Source organism: Lonchura striata, chromosome 24 (assembly GCF_046129695.1).
Source record: "Lonchura striata isolate bLonStr1 chromosome 24, bLonStr1.mat, whole genome shotgun sequence".
In the NCBI taxonomy this organism is placed as follows: domain Eukaryota; kingdom Metazoa; phylum Chordata; class Aves; order Passeriformes; family Estrildidae; genus Lonchura; species Lonchura striata.
This window is the reverse complement of record NC_134626.1, coordinates 5,636,627-5,658,834: the sequence shown is the minus strand read 5'-3', so window position 1 is coordinate 5,658,834 and position 22,208 is coordinate 5,636,627. Positions and strand designations below refer to the sequence as shown.

Below are 22,208 nucleotides of genomic sequence, written 5' to 3'. Positions count from 1 at the left end.
CAGCACCTTGTAGAACATTTGATAAAGGAGAGCAGAGAGCTCTGAGACACTCATGACACTGAGGCTACTTTTGATTTTTCTCTATTCTAGTCTCCCTGGAAATGGGGGATGTCCCCTTGGTGTCTGTGATGCCAGAAAATCTGCAGCTCTCTGCAGAGAAGAGCAGCCAGGGTCACTTGATAACTCATCTGCAAGAGCTGCTGGAACACTGGGTGCTGTGGTCTGCAGTGAAGAGCAGATGGGTGATTGTGGGTAAGCAAGGAGGAGGGTTACATCTACATGGATTTTAGAGGGTTTGACATTTCAGACAGTCTCCAAGCCTTGATTAGTAGTTACAAGAGCTGGGAAAAGGGACATGGTAAATGTCTTCTAACACAGTGGGAGAATGCTCCCTGAACAGTCAGTCCCTAAGGGACTTTTCCATCCCTTTCTTCTCACTCAGATCTAAAGTGGCAATTCCTGATGGAGTTTTTTTCCAGGCATGGGGCTTATTACAAGAAAGCCCAGCTGCCAGTGTGCTTTAGTGGCTGTTCTTTTTCCAGCTGAAAATACCATCTTTCTACCACATGCCTGCTCTCTGAGCGTGTCTGAAGTGTGAAGTGCACGTAGGGTCCCAGGCTTACCCAGGTTTCTCCTTGCAGGGCTCTTTCTCCTCGTTTTGCTCCTGTCCATATTCTTTGCTAGTCGCCTCCATCCAGCTAGCCGTGCTCCAGTCTTGTTCCGGCCAGACACCAACATCCAGGTGCTGCTGGATCTGAAATACAACCTGAGTGCTGAAGGCATCTCCTGCATCACCTGCTCAGGTGAGAACATTGGTTCCCAAACCATGGTGGGTGCAATCCATCCTGGCCTAAGCCCTGGACTGGAGGAGCTGAAATGTGAGCAGACACCTACAATGTTCAAATATCTTGTTGGGCATTGGATGGACCCTGTGGAAAGGAGGCACACGTTGGGAATAGGATGGTTGAGTTGCCTGTAGGAGTGGAGTATTTAGAAAAGTATTTCCTGCTTTAGCCATGAACTGCCTGAGTATTTCTTCAGGAGCAATCCCTTCACAGACCATGAAAACTGACTATTTTTACTCATAAGTGCTGGTCTCATGTCAGTGCCCAGCAGAGAGACTGTGGCACTGTGTTGCCTGCTCAGGGTTTGGTAATTCAGCAGCAGAGGTGTCTGTGTCTGTCTGTGAGCAGCCTGTACACATGCCTGGTATGTCTTTTCTCATGCTGTTCACTCTTTCCTCCCTGACTAACCTTGTGGGACAGGTTTGTTTCAGGAAAAGCCCCACAGTTTGCAGAACAACATCCGAACTTCCTTGGAAAAAAAGAAGAGGGGCTCAGGTTCACCTTGGGGAAGCAAAGGCAGCGTGAGTGATGCAGGGCAGCAAGGTGAGCGAGGCATGATGACTCTGGCCACATTTGCAGCCAGGGCCCAAGGATCCACTGGGGTGCAAACAAAACCACATGCTCTCTGAATAACTGATGGGGAACAAGTCTCTTCAGAGCTTGCCCCACTGAGCCCTAGGTTGGTGCTGGATATATGGGCATCTTTAGAATGCCCCTTTCCCTGAATACCTACTGCTCTCTAGGACATGGTCCTGTGACCCTGGTGGCAGTATCATCTCGTGTCATATCCCTCTGATCTGAGAATAAGGTTAGGAATTCCAAGCTTTCACATCCCAGTCCTATTCACAGCCTTGTTGGCAGGTCACAAGGAGAGTAAATTCAGTTTGCAGGGGATTTTGAGGATAAAAGAGTCATGAAGACATGAATCAATAGGCCATCAGGAATTACTGCAGCTCAGGGTGTATTTGTGATGGTCTTTGAAAGATGTGCTGTGCTGCCAGAAGGCAGAGGCTGTGCCTGGTGTCTCTGAGCAGGCAGCAGACTACAAGAATCCTCCTTTGCTCTGGCTCTGTCTGTAGGATTTGCTGGTTGAGAAGTACCACCAAACCTCATGCCCTTTGTTTTCTTCAGAGCTCCAGGGGACTGTGTACATCTCCAAGTCCAGGAGCAAGGGAAGACCAGCCATCTACAGATTCTCACTCAATGCCAGTGTCCCTGCGCCCTGGCAGATGGTGTCACCAGGAGATGGGGAGGTGCCTTCATTCCAGGTAAGTCAGTCCAGGATGCTGGACCCCTCTAGCAAGAGGGCAACACTCAGCAGGTGAGCACAAGAGCCTCCTCCTGTCTCTCCATGGGGTCCTGAGTAGCTTTGGGTGACATTTTCAGAGCACTGCAGTAGGGTGGTTAACACAGAAGGCATTGTGCTTGGCAGCATCCAAGATGATACTTTGGAGTGCCACAAGACTTCACCTGTTGCTGTTGTGAGGTGACTGTCAGTGATGGGAGCAAAACTGGGTGTCAATAGAGGAGATGTCCCTCACCCTGGGCAGAGCAGCCACCATTCAGCCTCAGCCACGGGGAATGAGGGTATTAAGGGGCCTGTCACACACTGGTCAGCACTGGGAAGGGGCAGGCTGGGGGCTGACTGTGCCTGGCAGTGCTCATTCTGTGTGAATGTGCTCAGGGAGGAAGGGAGAGTGTGATGCTAACGTGCAACAGGCTGCAACCCTGTGGAGTTAAGTGTCTGTTTTCATTAATCCATTGCTTAGGTGTATAGAGTGCCTTTCGGTAACTTCACCAGGAAGCTGACAGCTTGTGTGTCCACAGTAGGGCTGCTTAAGCAGATGAGCCCCAGGAAGTGGATGATGACCACCTTGTCCTGTGACACCAAGAAGGGCTGGAAGTTCGATTTCAGTTTCTACGTGGCCTCCAAGGAGCAGCAGCGAACACGGTAACCTTCCAAAACCCCCCTTGGGACAAGGCAACAGAAACAGCACAGCTGGGAGGCTGATGTGAGATGCCTAATGGCCAGTGCTAGTCCTGCCCTTAATCTGTGACACCCATGGCTCTAGAATTTGCTTTGCTACATATATGCCCCATCTCTGCAGTCACTTTGCAGGCCCCATAGCATCATCAACAGGCAAAAGGCTTGAGAGACTGTGACTGGGGGGCTTCTTTGAGTGGCAAAAAGATGTTGGTGATTTGGTTCTTGCCCTTACTCACCTGAACTCTTGGGCTGAATAGTCTGCAGATGTTCACCTTTCCCATCACTTCTGTCCATGAGAATGTCTATTTCCATGTAATATTTTGGACGCTTCATCTTCTCTACCTCTGTTCCCCCATAACAAACTTTCTTTGCTGCACAGGAAGCTGTATTTTGCTCAGTCACACAAGCCCCCTTACCATGGCCGAGTGTGCGTGGCACCTCCGGGCTGTCTGCTCAGCTCCAGCCCAGATGGACCCACCAAAGGCATCCTGTACGTTCCCAGCGAGAAAGGTAAGCTGATACCTGCCTGTGGGAATCCAGGGCATCCCTCTGGCTGCCCTGGCAGGTCTGGGATCCTGGCAGGGGTCAGGAACCCCCTGGACAGAGCCCCCAGAGACACTGGCTGTGATCTCTGTCCATGGAAAAGAGTTTTCAGTCTTACAGCATCAATTACAAGCTCTGAGTGTCTGATATCAGTAATAATTAAGTGTGGCATGGATGCAAAAGTAAAATTTTAGGATTCTAGATAAGGGGTTCAAAGGGGACAAGATGGAGGAAATTGGGTGTGTTTTGTCCTTTTTCTCCTTCTTCACGCCCTCCATGTTTCACTGTGGTGTTGGCATTTTTCTGTTGGTTCAGGCTGGGGACACACTGTCCAACGTAGGTGACAGATATTGGCACGTTATTGTAAATCCAGCCCAGGGAGTTTCTGGTATTTAATGTTTGTCACATCCCACTGAGGGCAGAGCCCCACACGCTGCCCTGCAGGACAGAGCTGGGCAGGGCAGCAGAACATGTGAGAGATAAACAGAATAAACAACCTTGAAACGCACAGACCAATTATGGCTTCTGCTTTGGCAGCGGGGCAGAAAGACAGAGACCTTTTACAATCTGGGAATCATCAATAGCTCAGATTTCAACACATGCCAAGATCCAGAGAATCAGACCTTTTTTTGCCATCTAATATAACCGACTTTCATTGTGTATTTGACAGCAGCACCCAAAGCAAAGCTGTCAGCCACGTCTGGATTTAACCCCTGCATGAACACGGGCTGCGGGAAGCCGGCGGTGCGGCCGCTGGTGGACACGGGAGCGATGGTGTTTGTGGTGTTTGGGATCCGAGGCGTGAACCGCACGCGGCGCCGGGACAACCACGTCCTTGGGGACATGGTACACATGGTTTGGCATGCTCGGGGCTGGCAAGAGAGGGGCAGGCTCTCTGCATGGTGTTTAGTTCATACCCACAGCCCAGGGTGGTCCAGCGCTCTGGACAGATGCAAGGGCAGGGGTTGTAGCATTGTGATAAGCCAGTAGAGTTCTGCTTTAGCAAATTGACAAAATAATGGAGATCAGGAAGTCCTTACTGAAAAAACCACTTCAGACTTTTCAGAAAATCCCTCTGAGTGCAATATGTAACCTTCTAATTTTGAGTCTAAACCTGGCTTTCTTGAGGATTTTTGAAACAAACCCATCTTGATCGTGGTATAAAATCTCACTACACCTTAAAGACTGAGGGAGCTGATATTTTTCTATAATATATATATTTTTATGAAGTCTTAACAAAAAATAAAAATCAATTACTCTAGGGAAACTCACTAAATGTGACTTTTCTAGAAGCAGCTTATCTGTGAGATCTCATACCTTGACACATGACAGTCTTTCCCTAGAAAAATTATGCTTAGCTTGGCTGCTGCACTTCAGCTTTCTGCTGTTCTTCCTGCTCTGTGATTTGGGGGTACTGTGCAGGACCAGCCTTTGCCTGTTTCCTCCGAAGGGGCAGTGAGAAATGCAGGCAGTGGAGCGGGCAGGAAGCTGGAGTGCCAGTTGCTGTGTGTATGTCTCACGTGTGGTGCTCTTGTCATTGTGTCTCCTTGTGAAAGGGCAGTGTTATCTACGATGACAGCTTTGACCTCTTCAAAGAGATTGGCAACCTGTGCCGCCTCTGCAAAGCCATTGCCAGCAACTCTGAGCTGGTGAAGCCCGGAGGGGCTCAGTGCCTGCCCTCGGGTAGGTTAGACTAACTCCTCTGCAGCCCTGCCTGTGCTTGCTTGAGCTGGGGTCCTCAACAGCAAACCAGAAAGGGGGACTGCTTCCTGCTGTCTCCTTTTCTTCCCAAGGCAGCTTGACCCTTCTAGAACATGCCATTAGTTGTGCTTTTTGGGACAGAAAGAAAGGAAGATTGTCTCTTTAATGCCAAAGACACTGGGTATATTCTTTGGGATTTAATCCAGAAAGATGAGGACAGAATTGCATTTTTTCTTTTTAGTCATGGGTATTGCTTGAGATATAATCTTTTGATTCAGTAAATATCCTTTTAGTAGCTCCTGCATAACAATGAGCTCACACCTGATCTCATTGCAGAGAGGCTACTCACTGTCTCTGTGGCTTTGCATACCTGACCAGTGACCATCTCTCCCACCTTCAGAGGTCACAAGCTTCTGGTGCTGAGCCTAGGAAGTGTACATTGGCTTCAGGCTAAAAGCCAGTTTCATGTCTGGAGCAAATCCCTTGCCAGGCCAGGCAGACTTGCTCTTTGTGCTGCTTCCTGACAGCTGGGGGCAAACAGCAGTGGCACTGTCCTGTCCCATGCTGATGACAGAGTGTCCTTTGAAGCTACAGCAGCTGAGAGCTGTGATGCCGAGACCTCAAGGGTTTTGGCAGACCAGAGTGGCAAGGGGAAGCAGCTGTGGACAAATGGGTCCTAGGATTCTCTTGGGGCTCTCATTTTGGGTTGTTGGTTGGGTTTTCTTCATCTCTTTGCTCCAATGTGCTTCCTTTCCCTGTTCTGTCCTCCATCTCTTGCTCTTTCTTTCTCCACAGGTTACAGCATCTCCTCCTTTCTGCAGATGTTGCACCCAGAGTGCAAGAACATCCCTGAGCCAAACCTGCTGCCTGGACAGCTCTCTCATGGGGCAGTGGGGGTGAAGGATGGGAAGGTGCAGTGGATCTCCATGGCATTTGAATCGGTGAGCACATGGCATCACCTGGTGACATTCTCATTCTGGTGACAGTTTCATCTTGTGACTTCTGGGGGTTTAGCTCTGCTCTTTCTGCACTGGCCAATTCCATTTGCAGAAATAAATTAGTGTTTATTAGCATTTGTTGCAGACAGATGCCTGCACTCACAAGTTGGTAGGAGGGGCTGCTTACACCACAATTAGCTCAGGCAAAAAGCTGGTGGCAGATTTGCCCAAATGCCACTGCCAGTTCTGCCTGGTGCTGCCACTTGGGCTAGGTTGCTGTGCCCTTTCCCTTGCCATGCATACCCTGCCCAAAGAGCAGGACACGAGTGATGTGTTTATTTTGTTACAGACAACCTACAAGGGGAAATCATCCTTCCAGACATATGCTGACTATCTGAAATGGGAGACATTCCTGCAGCAGCAACTCCAGCTCTTCCCAGAGGGCTCTGCTCTCAGGCATGGTTTCCAGACCTGTGAGCACTGGAAGCAGATTTTCATGGAGATTATAGGCAAGTGACTGCCACGTTTCTCTCCCCGGGGAACCCATGTTCTCTGATACATCTTCACAGCACACTCCATCCCATATGGTGGGCATGGGTTATATCTGCAGTCCTTTGCCATTGCTGTGCAAACTCTTAAAGCTTGTTCCTGCCCTAAACAATGTATGTTGTCAAAATTAGGCAAAGCCCAAGGAAGTAGGTAAGGGAAGGGACTCAGCCCTGCTGATGTGAGATTCAAGAAACCAATCACCTTCTTTCCACTTTCATTCTCCCCCTCCTGTCTTCCCCAGTGTGAGTCCCTGCCTGCCTTGTTGCCAGCAGGAACATGGTGCCTTTCTCATCGCAGCTGTCACCTTCCAGGATTCATATCAGCTGGCTGTTTCCTTCCAGGAGTGCAGAGTGCCCTGTATGGCCTTGTCCTCTCGCTGGTCATCTGTGTGGCTGCTGTGGCAGTGTTCACCACACACATCCTCCTCCTGCTGCCAGTGCTGCTCAGCATCTTAGGTAAAAGCACCCATTCCAACGTGTCAGGCTTTCACTTTTCCTGAAATTGATGGATTGTGGCACTGCTGATTCTCTGGTGATTTGAAGTGAATTGCTTGTATTCTTTGCAAACTCTTCTGGCTTTCCAGGAGCCAATCCTAGAGAACAGGCAGGCTAAGTGAACAGAAGGAACTCTCAAAAAATACACAGAAACCTCACTGGGAAAGTAGATTTGTGTGTCTACTTCCTAGTGTGTTTTATCTACACAATCCCTTCTATTTGTTTAAATAAGGGTTTTAGCTATACAAATGCCATCCCTACCTGTTATGTATAATAATGTGATTAAGTCCTACAAGCTCTGAATAACAATTGCACTGCTTTCCAAGAGCCTGTACCATGGCTGCTGTTTCCAAGCACTGGAAGATGGTAAAAGCTGATATTACATTTTAGCAATGTTTTAGTATTTGAAGCAAAATTGTAAATTGTTTCCTCTCCCGGGCTGGTGATTTGATAATATTGTGGTCTAAATATGTTGCTAAAACTCATAGTTTAAAAATCAAATCTAACATTTTGAAACCACATTGTCTCCCACGTATGACTCACAAAGGAAAAGCACTCTTTGCCTTCAAGTGTGCTCAGCCTCTGTGCAACTGTGGCAAGCAAAACAACAGGCTCACTTCCCTGTGGTCCTTGTGTGCACACATGGACACTTGTCTGGGCTTGGATTAATTTTTCAAGAGTTAGTTTAGACTGGCATCAGTCTATCAGTTTGCCTGATATTTAGCTCGGTGTTCCACTAGGCCCAGCAGGTCTGGTCACCTTACAAAATGGTCCCTGTGCTAAGGGAGGGTGAGGGAAGTGTTTGTGGCAGGGGGACTGTGTACCAGATTCAGACTGGGTGGCACACACACCTATGGGGTATGATCCCAAACTCCCCAGGGACTGACTTGTGTCAGTAGGCTTGTGCAGCATCCCCAGAGTCCTTTACATTTGCCTAACAACACCTTTCTCACACAGGGGTTGTCTGCCTCGTGGTGACCATCATGTACTGGTCTGGCTGGGAGATGGGAGCTGTGGAAGCCATTTCCCTCTCCATCCTTGTTGGCTCCTCTGTTGATTACTGCGTGCACTTGGTGGAGGGTTACCTGCTGGCAGGGGAGAACCTGCCACTCCACCAGGCAGAGGTGAGCTCTGTTCTTCCTACAGCCTTGCATTCCTTCCTCTTGTGCCCTCCGTGCACTCAGCTGTGATGTAGGACACATGATGGGCAAGGGGGACTGTGTTCTGGCAGCCTCAGAGCATCCCTGGGGTGTGGTGTTTGCTGCTTGCAAATCTGACTGCTCCAGACTGTGAGCTGGTGTACCTGAGTACAGTAAACTCAGATGAGGGTTTTCAGCCCACATGGTTGTCCCTTTGTTGCTGGTCACAGCTGTTTCCAAAGCAACCTGTTTTCATATCCAAGTGAAGTCAGTCTGTGCTGAAACAGCTCTACACTAATTCTGTAACCTCTGAAAATTGCTTTGCTGGACTGACCGCCAGCTCACCTCTGGCCTTGTTAACATCTTTTGTCTCACTGGGACGGTGGAGACTAAAAAAACCTGGGATCTCTGATGCCAGCATAGTGTCTGTGTGGTGTAGGCCCAGCAATCAGTCTGATGTGGTGCAAAGGAGGCACAAAATCCATCAGCCTTTGCCTCTGCTGGGTTCTAAGCCTATGGCTCTTTGCACAGCATGCTCATGGGGATATCTGAGCTGCACTCGAGCGCATCAGTGCAGCCCCATGTTCCTGTCACCCTGACGCTGCTGTCCCCTGCAGCAGGACCCCACGGCGTGCCGGCAGTGGAGGACCATGGAAGCCGTGCGGCACGTGGGGGTGGCCATCGTCTCCAGCGCCATCACCACCCTGATCGCCACCGTGCCCCTGTTCTTCTGCATCATCGCTCCCTTCGCCAAGTTTGGGAAGATCGTGGCCCTCAACACGGGGGTGTCCATCCTGTACACCTTAACTGTGAGCACAGCCCTGCTGAGCACCATGGCGCCCGGCACCTTCACCCGCAGCAGGACTTCCTGCCTCAAGGCTGTGCTGGGGGTGCTCCTGGCTGCCCTGCTGGGTCTCTGCATCTGCCTTGTCCTGCTGAAGAGCGGATTTAAGATCCCCCTCCCCAATGGGACAGCCCTGTAGACCCCAGGCCAAGGGCCACGTGGTCTGTCCTCTTGCTGCTTTTCTTTTTTCTTTTCTTTTTAAAGAATATTTTTGGTAAGAAAACAAAGAGGAAAAAAAGTCCCTTTTTTCATGAAGTTTTTCAATTCCAGATGCACTTTATTTTCTAATGAGTTTTGCTCTAAACTTGTATTTATTTTAGGTAGTGATGGATGGATGATGGAAAGTGAGGGCTGCCCAAGTGAGGGAATACCTCAGCCTGTGAATAGGAGAGGAGGAAGTTTCCTTCTCTCAGTTTTCTTTCTTCTTTCTTTTTTTTCTTCTCTTGTTCTTTTAATTTATTTTTAACAAATAACATCTTTCCGGACCCATAAGGCTAACACAGGAGAATTTGGGAAGGTTATCTGATCCTTTCAAAAATCCTTCCCTCTGTCCTATCCCTTCACTTGTCCAGGGTCAGAATTGCAATGATGACTCTTAGGTGATGTCCTACTCCCACAGCAAGCCTGTGCCTCATTCCTTGAGCCTTCAAGAACAGCAGTGAGCTGTTGGACAGGCCTGGGGAGCAGCATTGTCTGGATCCCTTTGCCAAGCCCTGACCCCAAGCCAGAGCAGCAGTGAACTTGCTGCACAGGAGCTCTTATGAGTGTCCCTTTAGGGTCCAAACTAGAGCTGCTGCATGGGATCTCATGTGTCTGTGAAGAGCCATCAGGAACCAGACGGTGCCCTCGGCAGCCTGCCCTCCTCTCCCTCATCTCAGTAGTGAGGTCAAGGCAGTTTCAATGCCCAATCCCCCCATGTCACTTCACCAGTCACTGCCTCTGCTCTTCCTGGTGGAGGGAAAAGAGAGCCCCGAGGTGCCTGCAGAGCTCTTTGGTCATAGCAGTCAGCTTTAGCCTGAGGACAAGGTAACCCCTGGGGCCAGGTAGAGCCCATACCTGGTGGTATGCACAGCATCCTCTGTGGAGCTCAGAGACACCCTCCATCCTGGAGACCTGAGGGCACCAGAGCTGCAGCTATGTCTGCTCTGAGCAGATGGTTTATATTAAAGTAAAATGAAATCCCAAACTGGTGCCATTAACAAGTACATTTGAAGCATCACCAAGTCTGTCGTATATTTAAAATTGAAATAGCTGAGTGTGCATTGATATACAGCACATCTGATCCTTGGCAGAAGGGGAGGGTCAGGCCCACTGGGAGATGCATTAACCAGTATTTACAAGGATGCCAACAAAGTAATGTGGCCAGGAAGCAACCTGACCCAATTTCTTTGCAGATTTCATGTCCTGGTGGCTTTGTGTTCTCTTTCTGGATCAACCCCTCTTTTTAAGATGAAATTTCCAGGAAATCCAACCCCATTGCCAGCCATTTTGTGGGGCCTGCACTGCTGAGAGACTGAGCTGCTTCTACTTGGCTCAGTGTATCCCTGCTTTGATCCCTGCCAGTCTAACACCTTCACATTGTGTCATCCCTGTGAAAATGGATCAAATACTTGTTCCTCAAGGTGTCCCCAAAGTTCCCCAAGCTGAAGAGAGGAGTTCCTATTGTTTCCAGGTGCACTCCAGAGTAATCCTGCTGCAGGCAGTGAGGGCCATGAGAACATGAGTCGAGCAGAACGTGAGTAGCCTGGTTTGTCCTTGCTATCCCATGGTGCTTCTGAGTTACCCCTTTCTGCAAAGTGTTAAATGTTTCCTGGCACCCACCTCTGATCTGCACCAGCTCCTTCATAACGAACCCTGTGCCCGTGAATAAATGGTTCTGGAGAGGGTTTTTGACTATCCTTAAGCTGTGCTGCTTTGATGTGCACAGTTTAGCCCCATCCTTGATCTGTAAGCCGTGCTTTGCCTGTGTCTGTGCTCCAGATTTAACTCTTGGTGGTGTCCTGAGCACTCCTAAGTGCAGTGACTGGAGAGGGCAGGAGTGCTTGTGATATGCATACAGCCCCACGGGACCTGTGTGGCTGTGCAGGTGCTGCAGGGTGTCCCTGGCACTGTGGCCAAGGATTCTCTGGCTGGTGGCTTGACTTGAACTTAGCAAACACTTCCAACCTCTTTTGGGTGATTGATATTTATATAATATATTGATATTAAAGCTGATGGATATTTCCAGGTCAACAGGCAAGAGGGTAAGGTGCTGAGGGCACCCTTAGAGGAAGTTCATCCTTCTATAAGTATGGAGAAACCTTTAAAGGCCTTTAAGAAAAGGCACAGATGTGCTTTGAATTCTGTGAAGCTGAAAGCCTATGTAAGCCCTTGGTATCTATGTTTGTGCTCACTGTAAAGAGGCTACATAATGCCCCACCTCCAGTGTGATTCTGGATATGCCATGCTGGGAACATTCATTCAGCCACTGTGGGGAAGCAAAAATTAATTTTAAAGTAAAGGGAAGCCTTGTATGTTTTTTGAGTCTGATCTGGCAGTGTCTCTGACCTGCAGACAAAAATAACAAGAGCTCTTGGCACCTGACAGGATCCATCCTGATTTCTGAAGCAGGTAGGGAAAAGGACAAGCTCTCATTTTCGCTCCTCCTCCTCTCCTGCCAGCCCAGGCTCCCTCTGTGCAGAAGGGCTGGCAGGCACTAGCAGGAACAGGGCATCACCTTGTTTTTTGTTGCCCAAAGTGCTACTAGGAATGCAATGGCTAGAACAATTCAGAAGGAACAGGGGAGACCAAGATAAGTGCAAACTATTCACAAAGGCATGCTCAGGAGATTGTGCCCCTCCAGAAGGAAAACTGAGGCAAGGAGAGGAGGAGGAACTTACCCCAGATGTAGCAGGATGGCAGAAGAGGCAGTAGAGGATCCTAGGTGGTGTTTTATGTTGTCACCTGAGACCCTGATTAAATACAGTCATGACGCTTAAGATCTAACTAGACATTTGCCCCATCACTGCCTCACCCTGCACAGCTCTGTGGTCAGGGTGGCTGGTGCTTTCTCCACATGCAGTGGAGTGACAGAGACTTAAAATTGGAGCCCAGCCTTCTGCAAAGCATTTAAAACATCCTGATCTCCCCAGGCATCTGTGGAGACAGCAAATGAATAGCAGATGGATACATGTCCACGTAGGCAGTGTCATCCTTGTGATTACAGAATACTCATAAAATTATAGAGGTAAGAAAAGGATGGCTTTATCTGAGCTACTGTGGAGGTGTAGCTGACAGCCCTGCTGGGAATTGGTGCTCCAAGGCAGATGCTCATAGCAATAAAAAGCAAGGCTTCACCTATCTGGTGCTGTTCCAGGAGCAGATGTTCACCTTAAACGATTCCTCCCACATCTTTGCCTATCTTCTTTTCCCTGATGACTCTTCTGTTTCACAGGCCACCTCCTGGGCCCTGTTGCCTTGGTAAACAAGATTCAGCCTTCTTATTCAGCCTTCTTCATGGTAGGTGTTTGTGCCTGAGGTGCTCACAGTCTGGACTGAAAGTGGCTGGAAAAGTCTTGAGAATTTCCTTAGGCAAATGAAGCCAGGGAGTAAAACAGCTTTGCACAAAGCTTTCAGTTTTGATGTTTCTAAACAGAACACATCAGATCAGCCTTACTTGGAAGAAAATGCTCTGATTTGCCATTTCAAAATTATCTTTGTGCAATTAAAAAGCATACAGGAATTTTCAGTCAGCACATGGCAATGGAATGTGCCTGTAAACTGCTCACTCCTTTATTTCTAGTAAATCCTGGTTTGAGGCTTAACCTCTGAAATGTTAAGTTAGTGTTTCAGGAGGGGGGTCATTCTGGAACTATGCAGTCTCCTACAAAGCAGAGTGGTCTTGTCCTGCCCAGAAGTTCTCTCCCTTCCAGTGCAGGGCACAGAAGGACACTGCTCCTTGCTGCTGAAGCTCTGAGATTCATGCACAGAGCTGGTGTGGCTGCTCTCTGCCTTCAGTGGAGCTACTGAGTGAGTCCAGGGCTCCCCATCACTGTGAACACTCAGAGAAAGAGTCCCTGCTCAAAACAGCCCTGTGCACATCAGCTTTGGAGTAGGGAGGAAGAGAGTTGATGTGCTGTGCAGAGATCAGCGTAAGAGGAAGGAAAAGATCAATGATTTGTTGCTCTGTTTGTTTCTTTATGTTGTGGTGCCTCTTGAGGTGCTGGGTTTGGGCAACTGGGGCATCAGATTTGGCTGCTGACCTCAGCAATTGCCAGGGCTGCACATTCTGAAAGGAATCAGTGGCTGAGCTGGACTGTTTTTCTCAATTCCTGCTGGATCTGAAAATATGGTAGCCTGAGAAATATCCCCAAGGAGAAGGATATGTTGACACTTGGAGAGCTGCTGGGACCATTGACACAGTAGTCTGGAGGCAATGGTCTCCAGAGACCCTGGCTTTGCCTCCACTGGAGCAAACTGGGATGTGGCAGTGTCCCAAGTCTTTCAGCTTGTCCTGCACTGAATTTCTGTAGCAGAGCAGCCTGCCCTTCTGGCAGGTTATAAAAGGCTTTTTGTTTAACCCCATGACACCTATTTATCCTCCACACTATCCACCAAGGAAGCTGTGCAGACTGATTTGCAGCCAGGCAGGACAAATTCAATGTCTTGGTTACTTCTTCCAAAATCACTCCTCACCCTAGATAACGTTTAAGCCATAGTTTACATATATTTCAAAGGATTTTGCTAACTACTCTGCCCTGGATTTGTACCCAGGCTCCCAGAGCTAGACATCTTTCAATGCTGTCTCCATCCTGAGGACAGAGGTTTTTGGCTTTTTCCTCTCTTCTCCTCCTTTGGGCAGTTGCTGAAGGGAGGTGGGGGGCAGTGACCATGGCCAGAGGCAGAGCAACAGGCAGATGAGCAGAAAGGTTTGGAGGCAGAAGCAGAACAAATGGGAGGGAGGATGGCTCAAAATGCAAGGGGGAAGAGGCGTGAGCACCCCAAGGGCAGTGAGGGAGGGCACTGCCATTCCACCACGTTGTGTGCAGACCTTAGAGTGTCAGTTCTCAGAGTGATGTAGCACAATTCCTGATGTATGCGTGTCACTTTTGTAAGTTGTCTCCTACCCTCACTATTTTCAGTGTTCCTTGATTTTTGGAGACTGTTGTAAATAAAAAGATTTTGACATTCGCACGTTTGGATCCCTCACTCATCACCACATGGCTGTTCATGCACACATATTGACAGCCAGAGTGGCACTGCCAGGATCTGTGTTGTGTGAGGAATGCAGGGGGGATGAAGCCACAGAGGCAGTTCCTAAGATGCACAGGATTGTCTGCTCCTACTACTGAAGCCGAGCCTCTTGAATCCAACTTACCACATCCAGGAGAGCTGACAATCTGGAAAAGGCAGTGCAGGAACCCACACAGGTCTGCAAGAGGACTGACTAGAACAAGAGCTTTAGCCATGGATTGTGGAAGCTTTTTACTCCTCCATTTTGTGCTGTGCTTCTCCCAGTGTATGAAGATTGCCCTGTGCTGACTCCACGAGGATGGGGCTCGCCTGCCTGCTCCTGCAGCCCTGCAGTTTCCCACATCACACAGTGTCTGGCATGGACTTCTGGTGGAGGTTTTGTCTGTCTGTCCTGTGCTGCAGCACCAAAGGGTTGTTCTGCACCTCCCAGGACCCCACTGAAGAGCCCTCAGTCCCTCATCTGGGGGTGTTCACACTGCACCCAGGTACAACACTGCAGCACTGACAGCACATGGCAGAGAACCTTCTGTGATCTCCAGCCCTCATTTATATGGTGATATCAAAGTTTCTAGTGAAACCTCTTGTTAATAAATACCAGAAGGCTCTGGGTCACAGCTTGACACATACAAAAAATGCTGTGTCCACAGGGAGGAGGAATGTGTTTCCTTTAATGAGGAGTCAGGGATTGCAGGTAGGGGAGGGTTTATGCTTGACCTTGCTGCTGGAAATGGGTTGGTTTTGGTTACAAACTCAGTCCCTTGCCCCAAAAGCAGGCGTGAGGGGCACTCCCTGACACAGGCAGGGAGCTGTGCACCACTGAGGAGACACAGGGTGCCCTTGGTGGACTGTGGGACCACCTGGCAGTGGTGAGTGCCCAGGGCTGCCAAACATGAGGATGAGGGCACAGGAATGGGGTAGGACAGACATGGCCAGAGATGGACAGGGTTTCTCCACAGCTCTTCAGAAAACAGCTGCTGGACTGAGGAAGGGTTTGGGACAGGGGAGGGGGCTTGGAGGAGGGATTACACAGGGTGGTAGCTGCTTGGTATTCATTTCAAGCTCACAGAGGAGGGAAGAAATTGTGTTTCCATCTGGGAGAGCCTGTCCACACAGGCTACTGGCTCAGCCTGAGCTCGTGCTGACAGTCCACACTCAAAAACCTGCTGCTACCATTAGCAGAGCCCCATCTCTCCTCCCAGGTAAGTGAGTCTGGTGTGAAATCTTCATCACACACATGGTTCAAACCCAAAATCACAGCTGTTTCCAGCTGCCTGCCAGGGTCTCAAATGCTTCTGACCTGGGCCTGGAACCTCCAAAAATGTCTGAGGGACATTTTGAGTTCGGACAACAGAGGCACTCTCATTAGCAAGCTAACATTGTTTGCCTTTGTCTTAAACTTCACACTATAAACCTGTACTACTTCACACCCAGCAGCCCAGTGCTCCCCATCACACCTTAATACAGTTTCTAACTGTGCCACAAACTCTTAATTTCTAACTGCGTCACAACCTCTTAATTTCTAACTGTGCCACAAACTCTTAATTTCTAACTGTGTCACAAACTCTTAATTTCTAACTGCGTCACAACCTCTTAATTTCTAACTGTGCCACAAACTCTTAATTTCTAACTGCGTCACAAACTCTTAATTTCTAACTGTGTCACAGGCTGGAAGGCCTCACAAGGCCCAGATCTGAGGTCTGGACTGGAGTAGCTCAAATCTCATCCCAGACATAATTCATGGCCTCTCTCTCTCAGAAATGCTGCAACACCCCGGCCAATCCCATTGAATCAGGAATGCAGACATTTAAAGCTCAGGAAATTTGGAGTCAATATAAAAGAGGGCACTCAGCAATAAATTTTGGCTGTTGCTGCATGAACTTCAGTGTGTTCTGTTGAGTGCCTGTCTCCCACATCAGCAACAGCTGGCGACCTCTGTTATAAATGAATGCTCCGATTTAATAATTAAAGAAATTTATTAAATGATCAAAGTATAAATTTGGAAAAAAAGAAAGCCACAAGCGATTTGACTCTGAGCCAGGAGATCAGTGTCAGGGAGATTTAGGACTTGGTCTCTATTGAACCAAAGTCCCCATGGTCTCCCAGGGTCAGTTCTAAGGGGTCCATTTTTATGCAGGCTCTTGGGATTTGGAAGGGGGTCTTCTTTAGCATGTTATCGTGCTTTTCTCGGAATTGGTGGAAAATTGCTGGAATCCTGTCAGGTGAAAATCTCTGGGATAAGCTTCTGTTGATGCCTATCAAAATGTCTCCAGATGGGGTCTTGTCACAGAAGAAATCCCTTGGAATATACATTTCTGGAGACTGTTTTCTTGGTGTTTGAATCTTTATAACTTTTGTTGCTGCTGCTGATGCCTATCAAAAATGTCTCCAGCTGGGGTCTTGTCAGATGAGAAATCCCTTGGAATACACATCTGTGGTGACAGTGTTTTCCTGGCATTTTGAATTTCTATCACTTAGCTTACTTGTTGCTCAACACTGGTTTTAGTACACAAGATGCTGTGATTTTTAATTTCATTTAGCACGAATTATTTTACAACATATATTACATATTACAGAAATAAACTCATTTTTGGATACCGTTAAGTAGGGGGGAAAATTGAAAGGAAATTGAAAATTGAAAGGAAACTTGGTGCTTATGCCCATTTTACCCCTTGTTTGAGGAGATTGCTGGTTAGTTGGCATGGCTAGTGCTGAGTGGCTGGATATGTGAATGAATTGACTTTCACTGGGGATCTTAAACTGTGCCAAGGGAAATACAGGTTGGATATTAGGAAAGAGTGATAAGTACTGGAATGGTCTGCCTGGGGAGGTGGTGGAGTCACCATCCTTGGATGCGTTTAAACAAAGACTGGATGTGGCACTCGGTTCCATGGTTTAGTTGAGATGTTAGGGCATGGGTTGGATTCAGTGATCTTAAAGGTCTCTTCCAACCTAGTGATTCTGTGATCTTGGCTATATGAAAACTCCACCCAGGCTCAGCTGTTAATACCTGTTTTCCCTGAAGAAGTTTCTCCCATAAGCTAATTTACCAGACTGCTGTTTTTTACTTAGGAAAGTAGCTTGACAGGGGAGCCACCACCCCTAATGTTTTTCCTTCATGTATAAATTATGCAAAGTCTTTTCATTACTATTGCCTTTCTGAAAAGCTTAGCTTCCAGCTTTCCTTGGTCCTCTTTGCCTCATCTGGTTCTTGCTAATGCAACCAAGCTGAATAATTTGGTAGTCAAAACTCACAATACAATTCTTCCCACCACTCTCTGTAGTGGGAATTTAATCAAATGTTTCTGGGGTGGTCACTGCATCATTTCAGGTGATAATGGTACCAATGTGTGCCCTATATCCTTGTGAAGGTGGCAGCAGTTCTCTTCCACGGATAACAACAGCCTCTCATTTTTCCAGCAATCCCCAAAAGCCAGCAGTGTGCCTTATTCGGCCTCCTTCACAGCAATGCAATTACCATTGCACAAAAGCCATGGCTGCCCATGCTTTAACAGCATTGCAAATTACACTCATAAATTTAGAGTGCAGCTAATTGTTGTTTTATGGAGTAGATATTCTTTTGGGGGGAAAAAAAAAAAATCTGTAAGCACTCTGATGCCCTGCTGAGCAGAGGGCTATTTATCTTGGGTGAGGAATAGCCTTCCAGAGCAATGTGAGGTGGATCAGACTTTTCAAGGGCACTTGCATTCCCCTGATGTGATTCTGGGCAAGTGTGATCTGCAAAAGGTTTTTTTTTTTTTTATGTGGGATTTCACCTGCTGATAGAGTAATGTGCCTTGTGATTACAGTGTTATTACCTTTTCTGGAGACTCATCTGGCCTGGCTGAGATCAGGGCTCCCCTGTGCCACCCACTGCCCTTGTAAAGGGGAAGGGTGCAGTTGGTTTGAAGGATTACACTCAAAGTGGATGTGACTGGCAGGGGACAGAGGTACCCAGATCATTCTGCAGGGGAAGCGAGGTGCTGGGCAGAGTCTGCTTTGTTTACCAAGATACTGTTGTGTGGCATTTGTCACCATTAGGAGGTACCATGAGAAGGTTTCTGCTCTCCATCTATCTTGAGCCTGTCCTGAAGATTGATGGAAGAGCCAGAAATGAGCTGCTCTGGAGACTTGGCCCAGAGCCCTGATCTTCAGTGGCCTCATCCTGCACATGGGCAAATCGGTGGTGAAGCAGCCCCCCCATTTGCTTGGGAGTTGTCAAGGTTTCCACTGCTGGAATGACCCTAGTTATGTTTCAGCTCCCTACATTCAGACCCTAACACCTGTAGGTCACCAAAACCTGCCAGTTCTTGTGGTGACAGTCCCACTCTCACACATGGCTCCCCACCCTGCCAGTACTGTGTTCTGCATGCAAATGTAGCCTTTTGAAAAGGCCAATTGCTGAGCCCTTCTCTCTATTCCTAATTGGATCTTCTATACTCAACTATCTTCATCTGTGGAACCGTTATCCGGGTGAGTTTTCAGCCCTTTTTTCTTATGATAGTTTATTGTATTTTAATTTTGGTTTCAGTGTGTACTGACTTGGCAGGGTATATGATTTGCCAGGAGGCAGAGAGTGGGAGGCTTTATAAATAAAAACCCTGCATCTGTTCCATCTCTCTTCACACCCAGGGCTTGATCTTCATTGCACCAGGACAAACCTGGAAAGCTTTTCACTAAAATTTATGGCAGCAACAGCAAGGTGTGGGTGTAGCAGAGATGAGAATCTGTGCATGTAAATTGCCAAGGCTGTAGCTCTTGGGGCTCTAAAGAGCCAATGTATGTGTATTTTAATAACTAACCTTTACAGCAAGCACAGTTTCAGCTGAATGTGCAGAATGTAAACTTGCAATATAATAGGTGGAAAGGTTGTTTGTGATACATCTTGATACACGGTTTGGATTGGGCTTTGTTTTGCTCCAGGAGGCTGTAAGGAGACTTCAGAAGATTATGTGCTAATGCAGAATTCAGCAAATAACAGCTTTTTAAAGGTCCTTATTTGGTAAGGTAAGAGATATATCTAAAAACAACAATTTAACTGGTTAGACCTACTTAAGAGGATGTCCTTACGCTGCACTGGGGCACTGTAATTACAAGTCATAACTGTGCTTTGAGCTTTGAAAATGCTCTTTGTAATCAAAATGCTTTTGTCCCCTCCTTGTAGTGCTGAAGTGAAGCATGTAAGGACAGGGAAGTTTTTCCTCCAGTGCATGGAGACAGCACTGGGAGCTGTGCTGAAGTGCTATCTTTTCCCAAGTCCAGCTCCAGAAAAGGACTTGGATGCTGTGAGGAGCTTTGGTGTAACTGCCAAGGTTGGCATATGTCTAGTGCTACAGAGAGTGTTGCTGTACAGCTGGTCTAAGATCTGATACCATGCCAAGTGGGGATCAGACTTGAAGCACACAATCAGCTTTATCAGCCTCTTATCACCAGAGGATCTCCTATTGTAACGCTACTTGTTTAAAAGGGAGAAGTGAGCACGAGCATTTTAAATGCAAGGCTTGAGCCAGGCTTCCATGTGAACAATGTCCCTTTTCCCTTCAGTGTGTGGAGGCTTGCATGGAGTGCCCACTTGGCTGCCAGCCCTGGCAGAGCTGATGGTGGGGAGGTCTCCCCAGGAGGTGCAGTGCTGTCTCGCTGCTGCTGCTGGGGTCTGATCCAGCTTCAGGAGGAGCAGGAGCAAAGAGGGATGAGAACAACAGTGGAGCACAGCTGTGCTTTCCCAGTGCTCTGCTGCTGGGGGACCTGGGGCCTGATTTCCTCTTGGAGGGGCTGAACTGCAGCACCTCAGTTCTGCTGCTGAATCGAGGGTTGCTCTGGCCCAGACAGAAGGAGGCAAAGGCTTCAACTGTGATTGCCAGGCTAGAGCATGTGTTAGTGTGAAAATTGGAATGCTGGCTCTTGGCAGTCAGTCAGAATGACCCAAAGAAGAGAAAAATCTTCATCCGCTCCAATGCACACCATTATTTAAAGGAGCCAGTGTCTCAGTTTAGAGATAAATTTAGAAGAAAACACTGTAATGAATGTTTTCTCTGAAAAGGAAGGGCTTCAGTAATATCCCCTTTTCTGCCAATGAGAGAAATGACCCACAGGTCCTGGATAGACCACCTTGGTGTGATTTACTAAAATATGAATATCGATCTAATAGCGATACCCGACTGAGACAAACAACAACTCTCTAACAGTTTAAAGTTAGAAAGTGTATGTTTATTGTGGCTGGGCAGTACGTGGGATGACTCCCTAATGTGCACTGTGAAAATCACAGGTGTTACAAAGCCTTTTTATTTACAGAAGTCTTGAATACACAAAATATGAATGCATATTCATATCCCTGTCCCCTCCTCTGCTGCACTCCATATGCTAATTGGCAAAAAAGCCATTAAGCATTCATAGTTCTGTTCCCTAAAATGAGTCAGGGATCCACTCTGGGGAAGAGTCTCCAAAATGAAGAAGTAAAATAAGTCTTCCTCATTCTGACCTTTCTACTTTTTTCATGCATACATGAGAGATGAATCCTTGTGGTTTTCCTGTGTTCAATGGATTCTTCAAGTATGGGAAGTCTGCAACTGTTTTGTGTCCCTGAGATCTGTTTTTCACATTCTGTTTTTCATTATAAGCACAGTTACCCAAACATAAAGTTGACAAGCAATGACTTAATAGATCCTGGATCTCTTATCTAAGATCCAGCTACTGTTAACTATGAACAAAATCTTTCTATCTACTTCCACTAACTCAGCAACATCTAATTTAATTATCATCTTAACTTTCCTAAAATCCTTAATTCTTCAAATTTAATGTCTCAGGTGACCACCCAACTTTGGACTAAAAAACCAAGCCAAACTGTTCAAGAGAAAACAAAACAGAAGCTGCTGAAAGGATTGCTGGTGCAGCCCCCAGACCAGGAGAAGGAAAAAACTGAAACTTCTTGCTTAAATTAGCAAAAAAAAATCTAGCAGAAGCAACAGTGGCATCTGAGGCACCAGAACCATCACGCTCCAGGGAGAATCTTTGAACAGAGCCCAAGCAGGAGCCCCCAAGGCTCCCTGCCCCTCCTGCACATTCACCTTGAAGCAGCCCTTTCTGGGCATCAAGCAGATGATTAGGGACTAGAGTACCATCAAAATCACCCCAAGACAGTCAGATTTTATTCCTGGTCTTAGTGTGAGCTTACTTTGTCACTGTGAGTGTTCTCAGCTAAGTTTGTGTATAGTTCCTCTTGCTGTTGTATTGGGGCCCTTCAGACTTCCCCACTGTACCTCTGCAGCTGAAATCTCAGCTGTATCCTATTTTGATTTCTTGGCAAAAGTTTTCAAGTGGAGCACCATGCTTTGCAGGCAGTGTGTGGGTGAATACAAGCAAAGCCAGCAAGGTGGTCAAATCATCCTTTCCAAAATATTCCCCTCCCAAAACTTCCTTTCCCAAATCTTCCCCTCACAAATCTTCTTTTCCCAAATCCTCCCTTCCCAAAGCATTTCTTCTGAGATCATCCCCTCCCAAATCATTCCTCCCCAGATCTTCCTTTCCCAAACCATCCCCACCCAAACATTCCCTTCCCAAACCTCCCCACCCAAATCATCCCTTTCCAAATATTCCATTCTTGTCTCAAGGAGAGATGTTTTTGTCAGGGTTCTTAATCCCTAAATCTGTGCAGATAAAACTACAGACTTGGAAAAACAAGCAAGAAGGAGGATGTGGATAGTCAGGGAGAGAGTAGGATACTGAAAAAGGAGCAATGGGAGGGAAGTGGGGAGGAAGAGAGAGGTTAGGAGAGGGTAAGTTGTGTCACATTTTTCATTTGGATTACTTGTCCTATTCTTCCAGGATATTGTGAATTGGAACAGAGTCAATAGAAATTTGGTCTCTCAGCAGAAGCATCAGGAGGTGTTGTACAGGAATTTAGCCATATGATGGTTTTTATTATTATTTATTATACTGGGGT

General features: G+C 47.5%; 1 protein-coding gene and 1 long non-coding RNA gene across 7 annotated transcripts in view; both read left to right on the top strand.

Moving 5' to 3' along the window:
• Window positions 1-14,212, top strand: part of DISP3 (dispatched RND transporter family member 3) — a 43,458-nt gene extending 29,246 nt beyond the window's left edge. For 3 of the 6 annotated variants that reach the window (XM_077788168.1, XM_077788169.1, XM_077788167.1), the window contains exons 9-21: window positions 91-252; window positions 642-803; window positions 1,266-1,388; window positions 1,977-2,113; window positions 2,615-2,796; window positions 3,212-3,342; window positions 4,046-4,221; window positions 4,932-5,058; window positions 5,872-6,017; window positions 6,364-6,523; window positions 6,905-7,018; window positions 8,015-8,181; window positions 8,814-14,212. In XM_077788168.1, coding sequence (XP_077644294.1) covers window positions 91-252; window positions 642-803; window positions 1,266-1,388; window positions 1,977-2,113; window positions 2,615-2,796; window positions 3,212-3,342; window positions 4,046-4,221; window positions 4,932-5,058; window positions 5,872-6,017; window positions 6,364-6,523; window positions 6,905-7,018; window positions 8,015-8,181; window positions 8,814-9,179 — 2,153 coding nt within the window. In that variant the 3' untranslated portion in view covers window positions 9,180-14,212. The remainder of the gene's footprint in view (window positions 1-90; window positions 253-641; window positions 804-1,265; window positions 1,389-1,976; window positions 2,114-2,614; window positions 2,797-3,211; window positions 3,343-4,045; window positions 4,222-4,931; window positions 5,059-5,871; window positions 6,018-6,363; window positions 6,524-6,904; window positions 7,019-8,014; window positions 8,182-8,813) is intronic. The other 3 variants (XM_077788171.1, XM_077788170.1, XM_077788166.1) reach the window with 3 other exon arrangements.
• Window positions 14,213-18,702: 4,490 nt separating this feature from the next.
• LOC144247436 (uncharacterized) overlaps window positions 18,703-22,208 on the top strand; it is a 32,633-nt gene continuing 29,127 nt past the window's right edge. The window contains exons 1-2 of the long non-coding RNA XR_013341151.1: window positions 18,703-18,742; window positions 19,193-19,271. This is a non-coding gene — a long non-coding RNA (uncharacterized LOC144247436). The remainder of the gene's footprint in view (window positions 18,743-19,192; window positions 19,272-22,208) is intronic.